Source organism: Lissotriton helveticus, chromosome 1_2, assembly GCF_964261635.1.
Source record: "Lissotriton helveticus chromosome 1_2, aLisHel1.1, whole genome shotgun sequence".
Classification (NCBI taxonomy): domain Eukaryota; kingdom Metazoa; phylum Chordata; class Amphibia; order Caudata; family Salamandridae; genus Lissotriton; species Lissotriton helveticus.
In genome coordinates, this window is record NC_136058.1 from 180,933,360 (window position 1) to 180,956,959 (window position 23,600).

The 23,600-nt window shown below is 47.1% G+C and overlaps 1 protein-coding gene across 1 annotated transcript in view; it reads left to right on the forward strand.

Annotated features, from left to right (window-relative positions):
- The window catches only part of NRDC (nardilysin convertase), a 2,150,332-nt gene that overhangs the window by 2,038,660 nt on the left and 88,072 nt on the right, over nt 1-23,600 (forward strand). The window contains exons 28-29 of the mRNA XM_078670713.1: nt 17,026-17,109; nt 17,505-17,595. Coding sequence (XP_078526839.1) covers nt 17,026-17,109; nt 17,505-17,595 — 175 coding nt within the window. The remainder of the gene's footprint in view (nt 1-17,025; nt 17,110-17,504; nt 17,596-23,600) is intronic.

Below are 23,600 nucleotides of genomic sequence, written 5' to 3' on the forward strand. Positions count from 1 at the left end.
CCCGCTCTCCCTTTTGGGCAGGGCGGTGCTCGTCAAGATATTGGCCCTTCCCCGATTCTTATATGTGCTCCAGAACGCTATGGACCCAGTGCCAGCATCCTATTTCAGGGAAATATAGGCCCTCCCGAGGCAGCTTCTCTGGGATGGTAGGCCCCGCATAGCCTTTTCCAAGCTCACCCTCCCCTGGTGTGATGGGGGAATAGGGTTGCCTGACGAAAATCCTACTGGGCCTCCCAGTTGGCGGCAGTGAACCGCTCTATATACGGGGCTCCAGCGGACCCCGGTTATGCGGTAGACCACTGGCAGGTGCCCGGGGGCGATTTCACCAGGGCACTGTTTGCCAGATTGGGACGGTTTCCTCTTGCGGGTCCTACTGCACACGCAGTACAAGTGTGGCATGCGGCCAATAGACATCTCAAGTGGGAGGGGAGGATTACGCTTGCCACCCCATTATTTAGTTCGGCGAGGTTGGGAGGCCTCTTGAGGTCCAAGGGGTTCGACAAGTGGGAACTTATCGGGATCAAGGACGTCTGGGGGAAGGATACTATTCATACGTTCGACTCCCTTAAGCAGCATTATCACCTTCATGATAGGGAGTACTTCCGTTATCTCCAGGTCCGACACGCATTACTTGCACATATCCCCGCAGGTACGCTACTTCCGGATGCTTCCCCCCTTGAGGACCGGGTGTTGGATGGTCTTCTCCCTGAAAAGACAATCTCCCTAATATATAAAAAACTAATCAATAATATTGAGGACCCGCTGGTACTAAGTAGGACTCAGTGGAGTGCAGAGGGACTGGAGTTGGATGATGAGGATTGGCGGGAGGCTGTCTCCTCGCCACGAGTTGTGGCATTACCGATGAAACTCAGATTAGTGCAGTTAAAGATCCTTCACAGATCATATGTCACAGGGCCTCGTCTTCTCTCAATGGGTAAATCGGAGAGTGGGGAATGTCGCAGAGGGTGTGGAGATATTGGCACTTTCATGCATATTTTGTGGCATTGTGGGAGGTACAGGCCTACTGGGGAAAGATCCATGATAAACTAAGTGATGTCCTGTGGGTAGTGATACAGCCAGAGGGCCGTAGATTAAATGTTTGGGAACTTACAGATCTGTGTGTATATAAACGACAGTGGGTAACGTTAGCGTACATGATTGCCAAGCGTAACATCGCACAGTTGTGGGGAGCGAGACAGCCACCCCAGTTGGGGAAATGGGTGCAAGACATGGATTGGTGCATGTTCAGGGAGAGGTTGGTCTACGTTGCTAGAGGTTGTCCCCTAAAGTGGGGTAAGATCTGGACAGATTGGAACTGCCATCGTGGAGACATCTGTACGCCCCCGATCTGTCTGGGAGAAGAGGAGGATCAAGAGTCCCTGTGATCCCTTGATCGTTATCCTGTTTTATTGTTTGAACCATGGATTTGTATACTGAATGATTGTGTAACTGGTCAATGTCACCTGATATCTTTCGTTGTTCATTGCTAATAAAAGATTTATAATGAAAAAAAAAAGAAAGAGAAGCTAAACTCTTCATGGCGAAGATGAGGAAGGAGAAAAGAGGTAGAAGAAGGTCGAGATCTCGTTCCAGGTTGAGGTCGGGCTTGAAGTCGACATCAGGGCATGCTTCTAGATCCAAGAAGCATAAGAAGAAGAAGAAAAGGCATTCTTCAAGACGCCATTCAGATAAGGATACGGCCCCGAAGTCGAACTCTCTAGCTCATCGACGCCATAAGGACTTTGTGTCGCCTTCTCCCTCGAATTGGGCTTCTCCAGTGAGATCGGCTTTGCCTGCGGCTTCTCCAGTGAGATCTCCGATGCCGGTTCATTCACGACTTCGGAACATTTTCCTGCTCCAGTGGAATAGGTTCCTGTGCCAGATTAGCAGTCTTCTCCATTGGCTCTGCCGTCTGGTCCGAACACGGTAATTCCTACACCGGAATCTGTCCCGGGAGCCTACCCATCTTTCCCTGGCCCGGGTCAAGATCCTTTGCATTACCTTAATGCAGTGTATGGAGTCTTCCACAGGGCTATGTACCCCTCTGGAGCACCTTCGGGTCCCATGGGTCCATTAGCGTTTAATCTGGGGGTTCCTCAGGCCTACGCCCAGGCCCCTTCATGCCATTTCTTCCGACTGCGCCGTCTTGGCATTTCCCGGCGCCGAGGACATCGGCACCATTTCCCTCATTTCTGGCGCTATCAGCTCGACCTTGGTCGGCGCAGGCTGTGCCTCTGGATCCGTGTACGACGCCGGCTCTGGATCCATCGGAGTTGTGCTTGGCTCCACCGACGCCAGTGCCCAGAATGAGATCTAGGAGAGAAGATCAGAGGGTTCTAGAGGAGCAGAGGTTTTGTTTGGAAGAAATGGAAGAGGGTGAGCTTCAAGAATCAGATGACTGTTTTGGAGAGTTGAGGGAGGCAAGTGGCCTGATGTGTCTCCAGAGTGAGAACTTTCGCCTACATCTGATGCTCCTTCAAAGGATGTGGTTCCCAACCACACAGTAATAAAAAAGGCAGCAGAACTTTTAGATCTTCAGCTCCCCTCAGTTGAATTTAAATCAAACATTTTGACAGAAGTTTTTCATTCACCTTCTTTTGTAATAGAGCCTCTACTGCCATTCAATGAGGCAATCACTAAACCTGTGATTGAGGTTTGACGTAAACCCTTTTCGGCTATTGCTGTTTCTAAATCTATTGCCAGGAGATACAGGGCGGCTCCAGGGGATCCGGACTTTTTAATATCCCATCCTCCTCCTGAGAGCCTAGTGGTCCAAGCTGCCTGGTCAAAAAAGATCTTCTGGTGCCTTTCTACAAGTTCCAGGTGATAGGAAGTCGAAGAAACTTGACCAGTCTGCTAAAAAGTGTTTTCCTCGGCAAGCATGGCCCTAAAGTCCACTAATGCCGCCTGTTTTTTGGGTCGCTATATCCATGCTCTAATGGACTTGGCGATGCAACTTGCCCCTGAATTGTCTGAGGAAGACAGACAAAATTTTAATGAGGTTTTACAAGATACTCAAGCGGCTGCTCGTCAGGTCATTTAAAGCGGTTTAGATACTGCTGGCTCTGTCGCCAGGATCATGAGATCTTCTGTGGCTACAAGAAGAAGTGCATGGCTTAAATAATCAGAGTTCTCCCAAGATGTACAGGCAACGCTTTTGGACCTCCCTTTTGATGGTTCTGGACTTTTTGGTAAAAAAGCGGATGCAGCTTTAGAAAGGTTTAAAGACAGTAAAGGTCTTCAGGCTCAGTCCAGAAGTTCCTTGTTCAGGAGGTACAGGGGTTTTGGGAGGTAGTCCTTTCGGACCTACAGTCAGCCTCAGCAGCAGCAACAGCAGCAGCAAAACACCTTATACAAGTCCTACAGGGGCAAATATAGAGGTCATCCACGAGGTCGTCAACCCTCCTCCTCCACCTCCTCCTCCTCCTCCTCCTCCTCTACCTCCCCTCCTCTTCCACAGCAAAGCAGCCCTAGATCAACCATTCTGGATCATGTTGGTCCTGTGGGGGATTGGCTTACTCATTTTCTGCAAAACTGGGAATCGGTCACTACAGACCTTTTGGGTTCTCAATCTTGTGGAGAATGGGTATGCTCTTCCCTTTCAGGAATTCCCTCCAAATTACCCTCCTTGCCAAGGGACTTGCTCGGAGCACCACCTTCTTCTCCTGCAGGAGGAAGTCCTAGCTTTACTGAAAAAAGGTGCGATAGAGGTGGTGCCAGAGCAGGAAAGGGGTCAGGGATGCTACTCCTGGTATTTCCTGATACCCAAGAAGATGGCAGACTACGTCCAATCCTGGATCTCAGGATCTTGAACCTTTTTCTGAAGCAAGAGAAGTTAAAGATGCTCACCCTTGCGCAGGTTCTTCAAGTGCTGCAACAGGAAGACTGGATGGTGTCGATCGACTTGCAGGACGCGTATTTTCATATCACGTTCCTGAAGTCGCACAGGAAGTATCTCCGTTTTACGGTAGGGTCTCAACATTATCAGTTTGCAGTTCTCCCGTTTGGACTTACTACTGCACCTCGAGTCTTCGCTAAGGTGATGGCAGTGGTGGCAGCCCATCTCAGGAGTTTGGGGATTCCAGTTTTCCCCTATCTGGATGACTGGCTGATCAAAGCGGAGTCGCCAGAGAAGGTGCTTCATCATCTGCAGGTAACAACTCAGCTGTTGTTCAAATTGGGTTTCTCGATAAAAGGGCCCAAGTCTCACCTAGTGCCTTCTCAGCGCAACCTGTTCCTAGGAGCAGTACTGGACACTACTGTGTGTCGAGTATTCCCACCTCCACAAAGGATTCCCGACATTCAGGAAATGATTCCCTTGTTTTTCAATGGAGTTTGTTTGCGATACGTTTGGTGCACAAGGCCTTCCTCCCTTCCCTTCGCGGTCAGTCGGTTCAAGTCCTGACGGACAACACTACCGAGATGTGGTATGTCAACAAGCAGGGAGGAGTGGGGTCGCATTGTCTCTGCAAAGAGGCTCTGCGTCTCTGGTCCTGGGTTCGGGACCATCAGATTTGTCTGATGGCAAATCATCTGGCTGGAGTTCTGAACGTACGTGCAGACAGTCTCAGTCGGCAGTTCTCCGCCGACCAGAAGTGGAGGCTTCATCCGGTCTTTCGGACGTGGGGAACTCCTCAGGTGGACCTGTTTGCCACTCACGAGAATGCTCACTGCCCCTCATTCTGCAGTCTCCAGTATCCGATGCGGGTAGCTTTGGGGGGCGCTTTTCAGTTAAGTTGGGATTCACAACTCCTTTACACGTTTCCTCCCATACCCTTGATTCCTCGGGTTCTGAGGAGGATTCGCCAAGACCGGGCCCAAGTCATATTGATCGCCCCAGATTGGCCAAGAAGGGTGTGGTACACAGATCTTCTCCACCTCTCCTCGTGCCCTCTGCTCCGTCTCCCTCTCAGGGCAGATCTCCTTTCGCAGTCGCAGGGGCAGGTTCTACACCCCCACCTCCAGAGCTTACACCTTCATGCCTGGAGATTGAACAGGGCAATCTGAATTCTTTCTCTCTCCCACCTGACGTGGTGGATGTTATTCTTTCAGCCAGGCGATACTACACCAAGACTATTTATTCTAATAGGTGGTCCAAATTTGTCTCATGGTGTGGAGAGAAGTCTATTGACCCCTTGAGGGCTCGTTTATCCAACATCCTTCAGTTTGCTCTTTCTTTAGCCCAGCAGGGTTTTGCTGTTGCTACTGTAAAGGGCTATTTATCTGCTTTGTCGGCATTCCTTTAAATCACCTATTGTGTTACGGTTCATTAAGGGCCTTACCAATAAATTTCCGCCTACTCCATTTGTTGTGCCTCAATGTGCCTTAAATCTTGTCTTAACCTTCTTGATTGGTTCTCCTTTTGAGCCCATGCACCAGTGTCCCTTGAGACTGTTGTCTTTTAAAACAGTATTTCTTATTGCCATTACCTCAGCAAGGAGGGTAAGTGAGCTTCAAGCTCTGAGTTCGAAATCCCCGTTCTTGACCATTCATGCAGATAGAATGGTTCTCAGGACCAGGGCTGTTTTTCTGCCTAAGGTGGTTACTCCCTTTCATCTGGGGCAGTCAATTACCCTTCCTACCTTCTATCCTCCCCCTCATCCTTCCAAGGAGGAGGAGCGGCTTTATCGCTTGGACCCTAAGAGGTCAGTGAATTTTTACATCAATAGGACTAAAGACTATTGTGTGGATGACTAGCTCTTCGTGGGCTTTGCTGGCTGCAGGAAAGGCAGAGCGGTGCACAAGCATACCCTTTCCAGATGGATTATCTTGTGTATCAAGATCTGTTACTTTTTGGCCGGTAAGGAACCTCCAGAAGGTATAAGAGCTAATTTTACTAGAGCGACATCTTCTACATCTGCCTTGTCTAGGGATGTTCCTTTAGAAGACATTTGTAGAGCAGCAACTTGGGCCTTCCTCCACACTTTTGCGGAGGAACGGTCACTTTGCGTGTTCTGTCCTTAAAGATCTTCTGATATAAAAGGGTGGACACCCTCCTCTGGGAGTGGGGACTGCTGCGGGATTCTATTCACAAGGTGAGGAATCCACTGGCAGATGTATCCATCAGAAGAAAAAGTCACTTACCTTCGGTAAAGCTTTTTCTGGTGGATACAGTATCAGCCTGTGGATTCCTCACTGACCCACCAGCCTCCCCATTGTCCACCCTTGTGTACCTACAATGTTGAGATTGTCTACTTTTGCTTTCAACTGAAGTGTTTTGCTGTATTGTTTTTTACACTGTGTGTGTTGGTTTGAATACTGTCTACTATGTATACTGTACATATTTGTGTCAGTCCGTCCGGGTGCCTCGAAGGCACGGACAAAAAGGGCCGAAGGAGTCGCGAGCGGAGCCAGGCTTCTGTGACGTCGGCGTGGAGAGCCACAAAAAATTTCCGAATGCTGCTGGCGCAGGGGATATTCACAAGATGAAGAATCCACAGGCAGATACTGTATCCACCAGAAAAAGCGTTATCGTAGGTGTGGTTCTGAAATTCTGGACCCTACTGTTGTCCCGGTATCGAGGTCCGATACCCGTGTCCCGAAACATCAACGTACCATGACGAATTTGGTGTCGACGAACCGATAATGATTAGGACATCATTCCTATGCATTTGCGTCATGATCGAGACATGCTAACACCCCTGAATCGTAGTTTCCGTCCCGACCCCTCAGACTCCATTTTGTAAACGGTATCCATCTTGTGTCTTGCCCTCATGATAAGTCAATTAAAGGTCGAGCTTGATCTAAAAGGACACGTCCACCTTCCCTGACTCCCCCCTGACCTGTCCCAACTGACTCCCTTGCCTCCAGCCAAAGCCTGTTTGGGCAGCTCCTCGCCCAGTGGCCTAATACGATAGCATCAATGCATAACATTCCCCAAACCATTCACTACATCCAGATCATGTTTTCTACACACACGCCTGTCCGCGTTCCTTGTTTATGGCCAGTTTTCATGACTAGGAGGTGCCTTCTTTTATTGGGGCTTCACCGATATCTGATGGGAGTTCCGGGCTTGGCTGGGTAATCTATCACAAATTGGACATCTAAAATACGGGCTTGCCTACATGACTTCGCTCTTTTGTATTATTGTAGAAATATGTGTATAGCCATATCATAAACTCAAGAATTCTTGCTTGCAGCTATTATTTCTGTATATAAGGAGAAGGCTGGTTCTGTAAAAACGAACAGTCTCCTGAGAACACATGACCCGTGTTTGTCGTGCTTCTAGGACACCTGTTACTTGGTAGCTGCCAATAAAACTTGATCTCTGACTCGACTAGAAGACTCTGTTTCTGTGGTCCGGAACAAGGGAGAACTCAGAGGTCTTCGGGTGTTATCCCCTGGCACCAAACGGGTTCCTAAAAACCCGTTACCTCAGTTGGCGCCCAACTCGGGGCGGTATCAAGCGGCGACGGTCCAAGCCAGATGTTCGTGAGGAGCTTCGTGTGAAAATTCCAGAGGACGGCCAGCCACTTCAGCGACCCCTGTATGTCGACGTGGTTCCGAAGGTCTTTGCTGCGAGGTTCCCCGCGTCCCGACGGCTACGAAGGACTGCTGCCCTGACTATCGCCTTGTTTTGGACCCAGTGATCCTTGGTAGAGCGAAACGATAGACGAGTCTTCTAGCGACGTCACCGATCTTCAAATACTTCAGTTAAGTATAAGTGGAGCGTCTCCCAGTCCTTAGTTTGTCCTTAGTTTTTGGTATCCTTGAGATACGCTTTGATTTGGTACTTGCAAGCCCCAAAGCCGAAGGACTTGTGTATTCACGAGAAATATCGTAACAGATAATCCTTTGAAGTTTGAAGCTAGACTAGTGAGCAAAGATGCCTGGTTTTAGCAGACTTGGAAACTTGTTTTGTCTTGGTTATAGTAAGGACTCCCGATTAGAGGATTCCTGTCCGGTTCCTCCGATTGGAACTCCAACATATGAGCTCTATGTAAAACACGGCGTAGGTCCTATCACATATAATGAAGTGTGGATAAAATACACCCGCAAGGATGGTGTTTTAAAATGGCCCCAATATGGTAGTTTCGACTCAGAAATATTAGATAACCTAGAGGTCAAATTATTCAAGAGAAAAGCCCGGCCGGCGATGTTTGACTCTTTCCGCTTATGGCGCAAAGAAGCCAAACAGAAAGAAATAAAATTAGCAAAAAAGAATAAAAGAGGTATGTCAATGGTGCAAGCTGCCGTTGCATACAGGGATAACGAGGAAGAGCAGGAAAACGAACAAATACTTAGGAGCAAGAAACTAGCAGTAGATAAATGCTACCCGATGTTACCAAATAAGGGACAAGGTCAAGAGGAGAGATCCGAGAAAGATCCATTAATGTCCCACTTATTAAGCTCACCTCCACCGTATGCGTTAGACGCTACTACAACGCCAAAGCATTTTACTATACCGCGCCCCGGCGCACGTAACCCAGCTCTTGCACGAACGCCAGCTCCTCTTCAGCTGGTTTCTACTTCTCCGGCGCAGCCTTCTCAAGGGCCGCCATCTTTGCTACATACTCCATCTACTTCTACGACTTTGCCTACAGCTCCAGCTATTGTCTATGATACTGCGTCTGCTACTACTTCGACTTCCTCTGCTATCGCCTCTACTTCTTTGCCTCAGCCTGTTTTTTCCGAGGCACTTACTCCTCCGCAAGGTTCTCCTTCTATTAGACAAAGAGTGACAGGTACCGTCACTAGTCTATTTTCACCTTTCTTTGGGTCGCCTAAAACAATGCCTAAAACAGAACATAGACAGTCCCGTAGTCAACTGCCTGATTACGAGGAAAGAAAAGTGCTGAATGAACTAGCACGCCAATGGATTACGGATACTGTTAGATATGATGTTCAGTCTGTTATGGAAGTTTTCCGTCAATGGAATGCACCCACTCAGAGATACGTATTCGAAGAGATGTGTGTATATCTGGGCGAAGATTTGGAGACGAATGATCCCAAATACACAATGAACGAACTATGTCGTACACGCTTTAAGTTCTATGAAGGTATGATTATAGGTGCAGATGTTGAGAAAGCGATAGAGTTATTGCTCTCTTATAGGAGTAAGGGAAATGTCTCTAGATCATGTCACGAAGACGATGCACCAGGTGGAAAAAGAGCGAGACAGTACCCCATGAGAGAGGTTCCTCCGGTTTGGAGGGAAGGTGATGCGAATGCGAATCCACCAATTCTGCCTCATTTCCAGCGTGTATGGGTACATGTCCCCTGGAAAAGATCCGAAGTCTTAGCACTCAAGCAGACACTGCCTGATCCTCGTAAAAACCCGACTGGGTATTATAAGGAGTTATCGCAAACTACAAACTCATGTATAATGAATTTAGCGGATATAGACATGTTGTTTGGGAACGTTGTTCCACATCCTTTATGGAGCAAAATACGTCATACGAACCATGACCAAGAACTAGGTGACTCATGGGCGAACATTGCCGCTATAGATGCTAGACAAATAGGTGGTTCTAAACCTGAGCCGTTAATAGCTGAACTTCCCGGTAGAATTATCGCGTACATGAAAACCATAATGCCTGAAGTACGCGTAAACTGGGACAAGCTATCTGCGTGCAAGCAGAAGAAAGATGAGAATGTGTCTGACTTTTTCACAAGATTTGAGGAGACTTTCACCGATCATAGTGGTCAGGATATGGCTACCGAGGGTGGTCAAAGATTGTTTGTAGACAAATTCGTACATAATTTAATCCCTGAACTGTGTAATAAACTGAAAGATTCAGAGAGTGCTTGGGCTGTCTCTACGTCAGCGCAAATTTTAGCTACAGCCCAGTACTACGAAAATAGGCGCAAAGACGAGCTAGATAAAGTCGACAAAAAGACAAAAGATTTAAAAACTAAAGTTCTTCTCCAGCAAGCCTATCCGCCTCGTACGGCTAGTCAGCCCAATTATCAACAACAACAGCAGTATTCGAGAAACGCGCAAGGAAACGAGTTTTCCCATCAGCGTATTGCTTATGGCCCGAATCAATGTGCGTATTGCAAAGAAGAGGGTCACTTTAAAGGTAATTGTCCGGCTCTTGCGCGACGTTTGAGCGGTGCTTCAGGTGTAAGGGGAAGAGGTGTTCAACATGCCCCTAGAGGTAGGGGCCGTGGAAATTTCACCCAGAATACAACTTCTTTTCTGCCTCAGAATTCGATGAACAGCTTTGACCAACAGAATAATGCATCGTCTAGGTCAGCTCAGTACTATGCTGACGACTATTACACCGAACACGAAAATGAGGGTAACGATTGCTAGGACAGCCATGGACAAAGAGAGGGAGTTGTTTCAGTTCCAGTAGATCCGAATGGACCTTATGTCAAGGTAATTACCTCAGGAGTGTCAGAGCCATTTCTGCTGGATACTGGTGCTACAAAAAGTTCTATCATGCACTCAAAACTTCCTGGCGCACCTTTGTCTGGCGAAATGAATGTCTCAGTAGGTTTCTCTGGCGCCCCTGTTAGAAACCCGATCTCTAGTCCTATATCTCTTTCTATTGGCCCATGCGAATTAGAAGCACCCCTCATTCTTACAACAGGTTGCGGTGAAAATTTGTTAGGTTTGGATTTGCTAAAAGGTTATATGCGACTTTGTACTGTTCCCCCTTGGGAGTACAACTTACTTTAGGTAAGAAAGTCATTTCTCCAATGTATTTGTCAAAGGACAATATTCCGACTGAATTGTCATCACTTCCTGATATACTTTGGGCTAATGGCTCCAATGATGTAGGTCGTTTGGAGATAGCACCGTATGTCATAACATTGAAAGCCAACGTTAGGTTGCTACGTATTCCCCAATACAAAATATCTAGCGAATGTGAAAAGGCGTTATTGACGATTGTTTATGACCTGATTGATAAAGACGTCATCGAAGAAACAACAGGAAATGTTTGTAACAGTCCAGTTCTGCCTATCTTAAAGCGTACTGATCCTTTACAACCGCCTGTGTATAGGTTCGTCATCGACCTCAGAGAAGTGAACAAGATAGTTATCCCACAGTTTCCAGTTGTCCCCGACATTACTGCTTTATTGACGATGGTTCCAGGTTCAGCAGCTTGGTTCTCGGTGATTGACCTGAAGAACGCTTTCTTCAGCATCCCGATTGCTGAGGAGAGTAGAGATATTTTTGGATTCAATTTAGGAGGACGAAGCTTCCGCTTCAAGTGCGCTCCTCAAGGCTACTGCGAAAGCCCATCAATATTCAGTCAGGCCCTGAAAACACAACTAGACACGATTATTCTACCGAATGGTTCAACTCTGATTCAGTACGTAGACGTTCTGCTGATCGCTGCAGACACTGAAGAAATTTGCAAACGAGCTACGCTGTCATTATTGCATCACTTATGTAACATGAAGCACAAAGTCTCTCTCTCAAAACTACAATTTTGTCGACAAGAAGTTACCTACCTAGGTCACATCTTGTCGAAGGAGGGAAGGAGACTGACACCAGAAAGAATACAGGCAATTGCAGAACTGAGTGCCCCAAGGACACAGAGAGAGGTTAGAGCCTTCTTGGGCATTACATCGTACTGTAGACAATGGATACCGAATTTCTCACTACTAGCCAAACCCTTGCTGGCACTACTCTGTAAAGACACGCCAAATCCTATGCCCTGGTCTGAAGATTGTCAGACGAGTTTCCACGAGTTGCGTGATGCATTATGTTCGGCTCCTGTGTTGGGAAACCCCAACTACAGTAAGCCTTTTACATTATATGTCCATGAGAAGGAAGGTTGTGCATTATCAGTTTTAACACAACACTTTGGGGACAAACAGCGCCCATGCGCGTATTTTTCGGCAACTCTAGACCCTGTGGCTAAAGCCCTACCAAGTTGTCTGAGGGCTACCGCCGCAGCAGCTGTCTGCATTCGACAATCCGCTGGATTAGTCATGAATAATACTCTGATCGTTATGGTCCCGCATGCAGTAGACATTTTACTAAACAGGACGAAGACACAACATCTTCCTAGCGCTCGACTATCCAGTTACGAACTTACACTGCTAGCAAGTCACATCCACATAAAGAGGTGTGATACACTGAACCCCGCAACGTTATTACCCATTCCGACAGAAACAGACAAGATTGATAACCATGACTGCTGTTTTAGGACAGAAGAAGAGACAAAAGGGAGAGTAGACTTACAGGACACTCCCCTTCCTGAATGCAACGATACTTTATGGGTTGATGGTTCATGTTTCAAGCTGCCGAATGGTGATACGACTGCAGCATATGCCGTAACGACATTACACACCATTATAGAGACCGCGCGCATTTCCCATAATTCTGCACAAGCTGCAGAGCTAATTGCGCTTACCAGAGCATGTGTGTTAGCAAAAGGAAAGCGAGGGAATGTGTACACTGACAGCCAATACGCCTTTGATGTGGCTCACAGTTTTGGGAGATTGTGGCGTGAACGTGGGTTTCTTACGTCACATGGTGCAAAGATACAACATGGTCAGCTAGTTAATGAGCTCCTCGAGTCACTGACCTTGCCACTACAAGTTGCCATTGTGAAATGCAGTGCACACAAAAAGATTCAAGATGATGTTGGCCGCGGGAATGCATTTGCAGACGAGGTTGCGAAAGAGACTGCAAGGAACACAATGAGTCGGATGTATGTTGTAGGTCCCGCTAGATGGATTACGGATGTAGGAATGTGTGAGGACACCATTGAAAGCGTGAAATCTATACAAGCCGAGGCAACTGAGAAAGAGGTGAATGAATGGAGAGAAAGTAAAGGTAGACTAGACGCGAATGGTTGTTGGGTCGAACTGTCAGAACACCAGCGATGGCTATTACCTAACGCATATGTACTTGCAGTAGTAACCATGGCTCATGGAGTTGCGCACATTAGTTCGAGAGGAATCTGTAAAGTATTGGCCCCAGTATGGCAAAATGGTAATATCCCGAAATATGCAGAGAATGTGGTCAGAAACTGTATGGTGTGTTTGAAGTACAATCCCGGTAGGGGAACCCCAACTCCAGCTGGTCATTTTGCGCCTCCAACGTATCCGTTCGAGGTTTTGCAGCTCGATTTCATTCACATGGAGAGATGCAACAATCTGAAGTATGTGCTCGTTGTTGTTTGCGCTTTCTCCAGGTGGGTGGAAGCGTACCCCCTTAAGGACAATACTGCCTTGTCGACTGCCAAAGCCCTTGTCAAAGAGTTCTTCCCGAGATTCGGTATGCCTAGAATCGTCTGGAGTGATAATGGAAGTGAATTCGTAGGACGCGTGATGAAGAGAGTGTGTGAGTGTTTAGGCATACAACAAAAGTTTCACTCTGAGAATCACCCCCAATCAGCTGGATTAGTAGAGTGCTACAATGGCACTTTAAAGCTCAAATTAGCCAAGATCCAAGCCTGTACAGGTCTTAAATGGCCTGACGCCTTGCCCCTAGCACTCTTGTCAACCAGAATGACAGTCCATTCCAGGTTAGGACTTAGTCCTCATGAGATAGTGTTTGGCCGCCCAGCCAACGTCTGGGGCGTGCCAAGGCCAAAGAAACTCAGCGAAATAGAGCACCCCGTACTGCTTGACTATTTGTGCGAATTAACAACTAAATTGCGTGTTTTACACCAACAGGTTCACAACTCCTCTCCGCCAGCCTCTGACGATCCAGGTCACTCCATCGAACCCGGCACGTGGGTCTTGGTGCGGAATTTCCAGCGCACAAACAACGGACAGCCGAGGTGGACCGGACCGTACCTGGTACTTCTTTCCACGAGATCAGCTGTTCGGGTGGAAGGCAAAAAGAACTGGGTGCACGGGACCCATTGTAAACGGGTCCCTCTGCCCCTTCCATACGACCGGTGGGTCAACGAAGGAATTGCCGACTCCGAGACAGAATCCATACCTCGCTTCATCCCTTTCAGCGATGCACGTTTAAAAGAAACTAGTACCGAAAAGGAGAGTGATCATATTTTACAAGGACTTGTGCCACCGTCTATGCAGTTGGACACTACCGAACCTGAGACATTGTTTGAAGACCACACCGTACCAGGAAAACGATGGTACAATTTAAGGTCTAAACAAAGAGACTAATAAAAGCAAACTAATGTGATTTTCTTTTCCCCTAAGAACTATTTTTGACTTTTCAGCTCTCTCGCCCAGGGAACTTGCTCATTTTTGATTTTCGAACCGCCATCCGGTTCTGCTGCTAGGGTCGCGGTTGAAGTCTGGGGAGTGCAACTGGGGACGTTTAGGTCAACGGTTCTGGTTGGTCCAAGGGAGTTACCCCGGACTGAACAAAGCGCACTCGCTGGCAGAACCAACCTACCACCGCGGGCAGCAACTAGAGGATGGAGTTTCCTAGGGTAAAGAGACCTGCCAGACTCACGGACTTTGAAAGACAATTATGCCCGATACTGGCCAAAAGAAGTTTTTTGATAATATGTATTTTTATGTTGTGTAGCATAGCAATGTTCTTGACTGGTTATACCCTATTCGTCTTTCAAGTTTCCTTGTTCTCAAATGACACTCGGCCAACTCCTCCTCTCACTCTCTCCACACACTCCTTTCACCCTCTACCTGAACACGAGTCTGCCAGAAGACTCGAATTTGTAAATAACTCATTCATTCAACTTCTACACCAACACCAGTCCATAATGAACACATCGAACTGTTGGGTATGCGGACTCATGCCGCACACGACTGATAAGGGTATCCCATACTTCATCCTGCCTTTCAGTTATTATGGTTCTCTGTGGGCTTTCCAGACCATGTTCCTATTCGCCCTAGAACCATACCCGACCCGTTCTACTGAGAGTGATTCCAGTAACAAGGCACTAGTAGCAGGGATAAGAAATAATAGTAGAGAGTTCGACACCTATCTAACGATTTCCAAAGATGAACTCACTCCGTACACTCGTTGGAACGTAACTAAATATGGGGTTTACCTGAGTAAGAGCCAGACAGCAAAGAAATCCCGCCCAGTTTGGATAGTACCCAGCAGAGGTCACTTATGTTTACAAGGTATCGGTAGGGATCCCAAAGCACAATTAGGAAAGAGTATATGCACGGAAACATATGTGTTCGCTTCCCGAACTTCCCCTATACTATTAGCAGCCAAAGGCACATATTTCGTCTGCCATGACCAAGCCTACACCTGGTTGCCCCCTGACTTCTCAGGTACATGTTTTATCTCATTTCTGCTGCCTCCCACCTACACGGCCAGAGCAGATTACCATCGGACAAGGACAGCTAGAGGTGTCGTGAGTAAAGACGACACCGCGGGTCAGGAATTCGCTGACTTCGCAAAGGGTTTTCTGCCATTTTGGGGGCCTATGGTGAACAGCAGGAATATTCGCCAGTTATCGAGGATAGTTGAATCCGCCGTGATTTAAACGGCCGGAGCCCTTGGCAATTTGACGACCGAACTTCAGTCGGATCGACTTATGACCCTTCAGAACCGAGTTGCCCTAGATATCATACTCGCCGATCGTGGTGGTGTGTGTAGAGTGATCCAATCCAGTTGTTGCATTTTCATCCCTGATAACGCACCGACAGTGTACCAGGCCATCTCTAAGCTACACGAGATATCTGGTTCCCTTCACGTAGAAAAAGGGGACTGGTCCTTACTAGGGTGGTTCTGGGAACTGATCGCTACATGGGGATGGAAAACACTGATCTTCATTGGGATGATCTTAGCACTTCTGTTTATGTTCGGTCTGTGTGTACAGTGCGCTCCTGCACTATGTGGCCTTTGTGCTACCTCATGTGTACGGAAGCCTGTGTCAAGGGACGAACTGAGCAACAGAATGATGCTACAGCAGCATCTCCACGAATTCCTTCATACAGACTTAGACTCGGATTAACATGAATTATTGCCTTATATGATGGCAAAAGGAGGGTCTGTGGTTCTGAAATTCTGGACCCTACTGTTGTCCCGGTATCGAGGTCCGATACCCGTGTCCCGAAACATCAACGTACCATGACGAATTTGGTGTCGACGAACCGATAATGATTAGGACATCATTCCTATGCATTTGCGTCATGATCGAGACATGCTAACACCCCTGAATCGTAGTTTCCGTCCCGACCCCTCAGACTCCATTTTGTAAACGGTATCCATCTTGTGTCTTGCCCTCATGATAAGTCAATTAAAGGTCGAGCTTGATCTAAAAGGACACGTCCACCTTCCCTGACTCCCCCCTGACCTGTCCTAACTGACTCCCTTGCCTCCAGCCAAAACCTGTTTGGGCAGCTCCTCGCCCAGTGGCCTAATACGATAGCATCAATGCATAACATTCCCCAAACCATTCACTACATCCAGATCATGTTTTCTACACACACGCCTGTCCGCGTTCCTTGTTTATGGCCAGTTTTATGACTAGGAGGTGCCTTCTTTTATTGGGGCTTCACCGATATCTGATGGGAGTTCCGGGCTTGGCTGGGTAATCTATCACGAATTGGACATCTAAAATACGGGCTTGCCTACATGACTTCGCTCTTTTGTATTATTGTAGAAATATGTGTATAGCCATATCATAAACTCAAGAATTCTTGCTTGCAGCTATTATTTTTGTATATAAGGAGAAGGCTGGTTCTGTAAAAACAAACAGTCTCCTGAGAACACATGACCCGTGTTTGTCGTGCTTCTAGGACACCTGTTACTTGGTAGCTGCCAATAAAACTTGATCTCTGACTCGACTAGAAGACTCAGTGTTTCTGTGGTCCGGAACAAGGGAGAACTCAGAGGTCTTCGGGTGTTATCCCCTGGCACCAAACGGGTTCCTAAAAACCCGTTACCTCCTAGGTAAGTAACTTGTTTGTTTGCTCAGTTACGTTTCCAGTGTGTACATTTATCTGCTCAGACCAGCACTCTGAAAGCCAAGATAGTGTGTAGTAGTCAGTGGAACATTTTACAAATAACATCTTGTCTAGGCAAACCTCTGATTAAGTTGATAACATATTCCAATGTAAGGACACAACTGTTAACTTTGTCTAATCCAGGGTTGATGATTTAGCCTAAAAATACAAGCAATGATTTGATCCCCATGTTCTTTTCTCCCTATGTCTCCTTAGTTATCACGTATATCCCACTTGCAGAAATACATCTGGAATACTTGGATTTTCAGTCACTGTTGAAACACAAGCAACTAAATTCAAGTAAGTGGGTCTAAATTATGTGATTTTTGTTTTTTGTTTTTAGTGCTTACACAGCGTTACCTCCTCCATTCTGTGGTGCTTGAAATTCTGAGATATTTTTGGGGCAGCCACTTCTAAATTGGGAATAAATATAATTTATATTGTTAAATTCCTAGTAACACCCCTCATAGAGTCCCACCTTACATTCCACAGTGTCTGAAAATTACCACCGACCTACCACAGTGCATGGCCTTCCCACCCCAACTTCACTATTAATTAATCAAATGCCCTCACCTGATTATTTAGGACTTCTTTTATGCTCGGTGGTAGTCTGCATAGTTGGGGGAAGGTGGCAGTTATTATTCATTAACTAAACACTTTTAAGAAGTATACATTCTTGTTTCATATTCATTCAGCACTGATGATGTGGACAAAAGAATTGAAGATTTCTTTGCTTTCTTTGGCGAACAGATGGAAAGTTTAACTGAAGACTCATTCAATGCACAGGTAAAAATGAAGATAATTATTTATAGACAATTTTTCTTAAACAATATTAGATACACTGTTAACTTCTATTCTGATCTAGACTAACCACAGATTTCTCACCATGTGAATATCCCTTAGGTGTCAGACTTGATCCGAAACTTTTCAGCATTACCTCTGTGCCCCAGTAGGTGTTGCTGTGCCACTCCGCAATTACACCGTATGCTGCACAAAAAGCATACAGGGCCAAAATAGGCGCTACTCTTGCATGCTGACATCAGTTTCTTTCTTTCCATTCCACCAGACTGTGATCTGGAGCTTGCTCTCATCTGTTCAGACTTCTTTTACCTCATAAAAATTAGACTAATGCCAATGGGCAAGGGTAATGTCACCTCCCAAGACTACTGGGTTTAAACCTTGTTGGGACAGTCGCAAGCAAATGTCATTAATAGATCCTTATCAGGTTTGCCTGTGATGCCTGGGGTCGAGCCACAACTCAAAGGCCTGCAGAGACTGAACGTCTATGAATCCAAAGGTTATTGAGGACAACAAGGTGAAACTTCATGTAACTGAACATCAGAAGTCTCAGTGCTGTGACTGGTACAAGTGGTCCCTTTTTTGGTACAGAAGTCGGTCCAAATATCAGTCGTTTTCACACTCCAAATCCTCTGGTAAGGCAAAGGATTTTTTATTTTTAATCCAAGTGGGACTCAGTCCCTTCCTGCCACTCGTGCACCTGAAAAGGCAAGAGGGCATTATCATATCTCTAGATCACATTCCCAAAGTCAATCAACTTCAGACTGTAGGAGAGTGGGGTCTGCAATCCTATGGTCAGCCCAGATTTTTGCTTTTTCCTTCACTGGTTTACGACTTTCCCTGGCTGTGGGCCTGCTAATCAGACCCACAGCCCAGCTGTTCTCTCTCTATATTGACAACCATGTACTTTAGGTGCATTTACCAATTGGTACTGGGCCACCTTATCAGTCCCTGTACCCAGGGCATAGGTGTACCTAGGGGCTGAAGCATGTATTATGCCACCCCTGGCTGGCCATCTAAATCTGACACAACTGGCTGCATGACAGCTGGGGCAAGGTGGTGTAAACACCCTTTGCTGTAGATATAGTATACCTATATCTAACCCTAAAAATGGACACATATATTCCTATCAGTCACTCCTATGGAAGGCCTTATCAATCCTGAAGGCAGAGTGCTTGGAATTATGTGAGATGGTTCTCTGGCATGAGCTGAGCCCGTTTGCAGCTTGCGGAACCAAGTCCTAATAGCTGTTCCATGAAAACGCTATACCATATACTCTTAAGTGCATTATCTACCTCGCGGTAAAATGCTAACTCTGGTATAACATTATCAAAACATGTCGAGTAAGGTGTCATACGATTTGGAATACTACCCCCTCGCCAATTCTGGCGACGGGGGTAGCATTCCACCCTTCTAGAGGGACACGACATGTATGTAACTGTGAACCCCGGTTAAAGTTAACTCGAGCCTCAGCATCACAAAATGGATGCTGCCACCACAGACACAAGTCTGACCTCCTGCTGCTGGGAGTCCTTCCAGCGAGGATGGCTCGGACAAAGGGTTTCCTGCCCTGGGAGGTGCTAGCACCACCCCAGACAGGATTTTGTGTATTGAGGTAGGGAGACCTGAAAGGAATGAGACATGCCTGGGGCACACAAGGTGCCCTGTGCATACACCGGTTCAAACCAGTTGCTGGGGCATTCCAGCCCCAGCTCTGGCGGGAAACCGGACAAAGGATAGGGGGTGTAACCACCCCCCTTCCTGGTCCCACCCAGGGGAGGGACCTAGTCAGCAGTGCAGCCCCCTTTAGGAGAATAAAGTTAGGAGCTGGTCCCATTCCAAATTAGATTATTCTGAACTATTCAACAAGAAGAAACTCTGGCCTTCGACGTTCTGCTCCACAGAAGACTGAAGAATCTCCCTTGTGGGCAATGAGTGTCCACCCTGCAACTGCAGGCACCATCAAGCGTCCAGCGGCTTCACTTTGTCGTCTTCCCTCGAGGATCCAGACTTCAGAGCCCGACGAGACCCGGATTCCCAGACCTCTCCGACCTCAACCTGCATCTACAGCAAAGCTGAGACCCCTGGGTGCGATAAGACACGTGGGACCGGCCATCTTGAACGAACCTGCACTTCGCTTCCAGCACGACTCCTGAGGTAAACTCGACCAAGTGCTTTGGGGACTGAGAAGCCCCAACCCCGAGCAGCCCCTGCACCGAAGATCAGCCCTCCAGCATCCACGAGATCTGCGTGGGGCCCTTCTGCTTGTCTGCTGCTCGACGCGTTGTCTGGTCACTTGCCGGCTGGCTAGTGACCTCCCAGACGACGAACCTTTGAATTTTCACTGCTGATCTGGTTGCTCCAGATTGGCCATTGCTCCCTTCCAAAAGAGGGGCACCCCTGACTCTCCTAGTCCGCACCAGACGCTTTCTTCACTCACCGCGTGGGTTGCCTTTGCCAAGGCCTGTTGCCTCCAATCCCGGATCCAACACCGCCGACAGCGAGAGCCTGCGTGGGACAGCTCGTGCCTCCATCCTGGTCGTCGAAGACACCTCCTGGTCCACGTGGCTGCAGAGTTAAGCGTCCACTCTTCACCTGATCGCGACAACGACATCTGGTTCCTTCCTGGTTCCACTCCAGTCACTGGCTAGTGACTGTGAACATTGTCCCCTCTGCTTTCAGGTCTCCTTCTTCAACAATCCACCCTTGGATTGCACCGGACATCTTCCTCCTGGTCGCCTGCAGCATCTTTTCTTTCAGGCTCCATAGACTTCAACGCGAGAACCCGACACGCTTTGACACCTATGCACCCGCAGCCCGTGGGTGAGGTAACGAGAGCATTTCGGTGCTCACGGGTAGTTTAACTGTCCTAGTGTCCAGTTCCACAGTCGTTGTTGTCCTATCTAGTCAGGATTGTCCGTACTCACCTTTTCTTTGAACTGTACTGTCCATAGACGTTGTTAGGCATCTCACGTGTGAGTTCACACCCTGCACACGCGTTCCGTGGGCCTCCTATTACTCACCTGAAGTTAGTATAGCGTGGTCCCATCGATCCTACAGCCTCTGGACAGCTCCATTCCTATTATTGACTTTCACATTCCACTTACTTAGTATATGGTTTGTCGTGCCCCTAGGGCACCATTGTAATTTTGTGCAACTTGTAGTATTTTTCGTAAGAGATTGTCATGTGCTTAGCCCTCTGACCTCATAAAGAGTTCAGAGGTGTTGTTATTAATAAATAGACTGTTTATTTTCATAACAACCTGTGTGGTGTCCTTTCATCTGGTATTCAATGGGTTATATTGTGGTAAAACAACTGGCTTCACATGCCAAAAGAGTTTAGCCTAAGACTGCTTTGTCCATGCTACCATTAGGATAGCTGGTCTATAAGGTTGACTTACAACCAATCACCATAAGGGTTGTTTGGACTGATACAAGGTGATCACTAGAACTAGTGAGCATCATATATCAGGCCAACTTCTCACATTGGTGTGCGGTGGTTGGGATTTGAGCTTGCTGTTGTTTTTACCAAATATAATCTTGAAATATCATTTGAAATATCACATAAGGTACCTAGGTACATATAACAAGCTTAGAAATACTCTGAGTTCTACTGAACCAGCTGTTGTAGTAGAAAGGGCCTAGCACACCCTGACTACAACTCTTAGCAAGGGATCAGTAGGAAAACCCATAGTGTAGGTAGGTGCATCACTTACACCTCACTAGAAGCATGTCTACCCATGGAGAGTCTTCAGAGACTCCCCTAGTGGTTAGTGACCCTCCACAGGTCCTTTCCAGATATGCAGCTCTCAGTTTCCAGGAGATGAGACAATTGTGTACCTCCAGGAAATTGAAACAGGGTTCTAACCCTACCACTCCTTTTCTGTTAGGTCTCTTAGAGACATATGATGCCAGAAGGGCTGCCAACACAGACCCCTCTAATCCAGATAGGAGCATGCCCCCCTTGGAAGGTACACTTGGAGATCCAGACCTCCCTGAAACAGAGAATGTAGAAGAGGAGGAGGAAGAAAAGGACACTTCTGGGATGAGGCAGACAAAGGTCCTGAGTTAGTCAGCAGACTTACAAGGGCCGACTCAGACCTACATAGGGAAGGATCTGGGGGACCCCCAGTACTGACCCTGAGCAGGCCTAACCTTGGAGTTAGAAGAGATAGGTCTCATTCTAGGGACTCCAATGCATCTGTGCACTCTCATGCCTCTGCTCAGAGGAGAAGGACTTCTCCCCAGAGGAGAATGACTTCCCCTCAGAGGAGAGAGCATGAGGCAAGGATGAGGCAGGCTAATCTGAGGATCCAGAGGGAAGAACTTGCCCTTGCCAAAGAAAAGCTTGCCTTTGCTAGAGAGCAACAGTTGAGTGGGGTAGTCCCCACTGGTGGCAGCAATATCCCTAAGGATAAAGACAGGAGTTTTGATAATAGACACCTGAGTAAAATAGTGCCCCCCTATAAGACAGGGGATGATATCCACAAGTGGATGACTGCTTTGGAGAGAGCCTGCAAAGTACAGCAGGTATCCCAGAGTCAGTGGGCAGCTATATTGTGGCTCTCCTTTGAAGGTAAAGGTAGAGACAAGCTCCTCACTGTTAGAGATGAGGATGCTAATGATTACCAAGTCTTGAAACTTGCTCTGATTGATGGGTTTGGCTTAACCACTGAACAGTACAGGTTGATGTTCAGGGATACCCAGAAAACTCAGGCTCAAGATTGGACTGACATTGTTGATTGTGCCACTAAGGCTCTGGAGGGCTGGTTACTGGGAAGTAAAGTTACTGATTACACAGGATTGTATAATCTAATTATGAGAGTGTGGAAAAGTAAATTTTGCCATGTTCTGTGTCCCTACGTGTCCCCCATCTTATGTTATGTGTGCATGATTAAATATGCATATGTATTCCCCATGTTTGATTAAAGACGCAATTACAGTTGTGTCCATCTCTAGTATGCTAGTTTCCAGTTCTCGTGAAAGCTACGAGTATTAGGCCTATGTAAAGTTACGTTGCCACGTTTCTCAGTGTGCACGTTATTTCATTGTAAAGTCCCCGTTTCTAGGCCTCAAAAGGGCCCGGACACCAGATTCAGCTACTGTCTCCTGAACCCTCGCTGAGGAGCGATACAGCCCCCACCTGTATCCTCGACCCTTCACTTACTTCCTGCCTCGCAGTGCCCGGCTCGGCCTGGCTCTGCCTACGAGTCTGCCAAGAGTATGTTATGATTCTAGTTATCAGTTCAGCCCTCCTTCTCTGCATTCCTAAGCTACTGAATCGCATCAATAGTTCCCGTCATCGTCTAGCCTTTACGTCTCCATGTAAGAGAAATACTGTATTTATGGTCATTTTATATTCCTCAACACGCACTACATGTAGAATAATGCATGCACCAGTCTTAGAGTCTGTTAGCCTTTACCCCGATAACTTTTGGATTCTATCAACATGTTCTCTAAACATCAGATACTAGATATTGTTTAGGCACATGTCGCCCTGACTCTCCAGACTTCAGTCTCTGCTCCTAGCACAGAGTTCATAGCCCCCAGCTTCTCCTAGTAACACGTCATTGTCAGTTTGCGCGCACCATTAGGTTAGAGGTCCCGGCTCCTTAGGTAGCCTCCTCCATGTTTCCGCCCCATTAATGACATATTCTGTTACGTTTACATCACATGTCTATGTATACGCCTTGTTACACCCACTTTCACCCTTATCTTTCGCGACTGCTATTGACCACACCCACTGCTCCGCCTATTGTATTCACTGTAATGCAACTGTTTTAGTATATATGCTTGTGTACTGTTATTAAAGTTAGCGCGCTCATTCCCTGTCCCCCCTGCAGGGCCCTGCCATCCTATTCCTGTGCAGGTTGTCCTGTTCCTGTCCTTTATGCTGTATTAAACCTGCAAACTCCTACTACCTCGAATCTTGACTCTTATTTATTGAGCTATCTGTTATTATTATGTCCAGTCAAACCTAGATCCGGTATTAT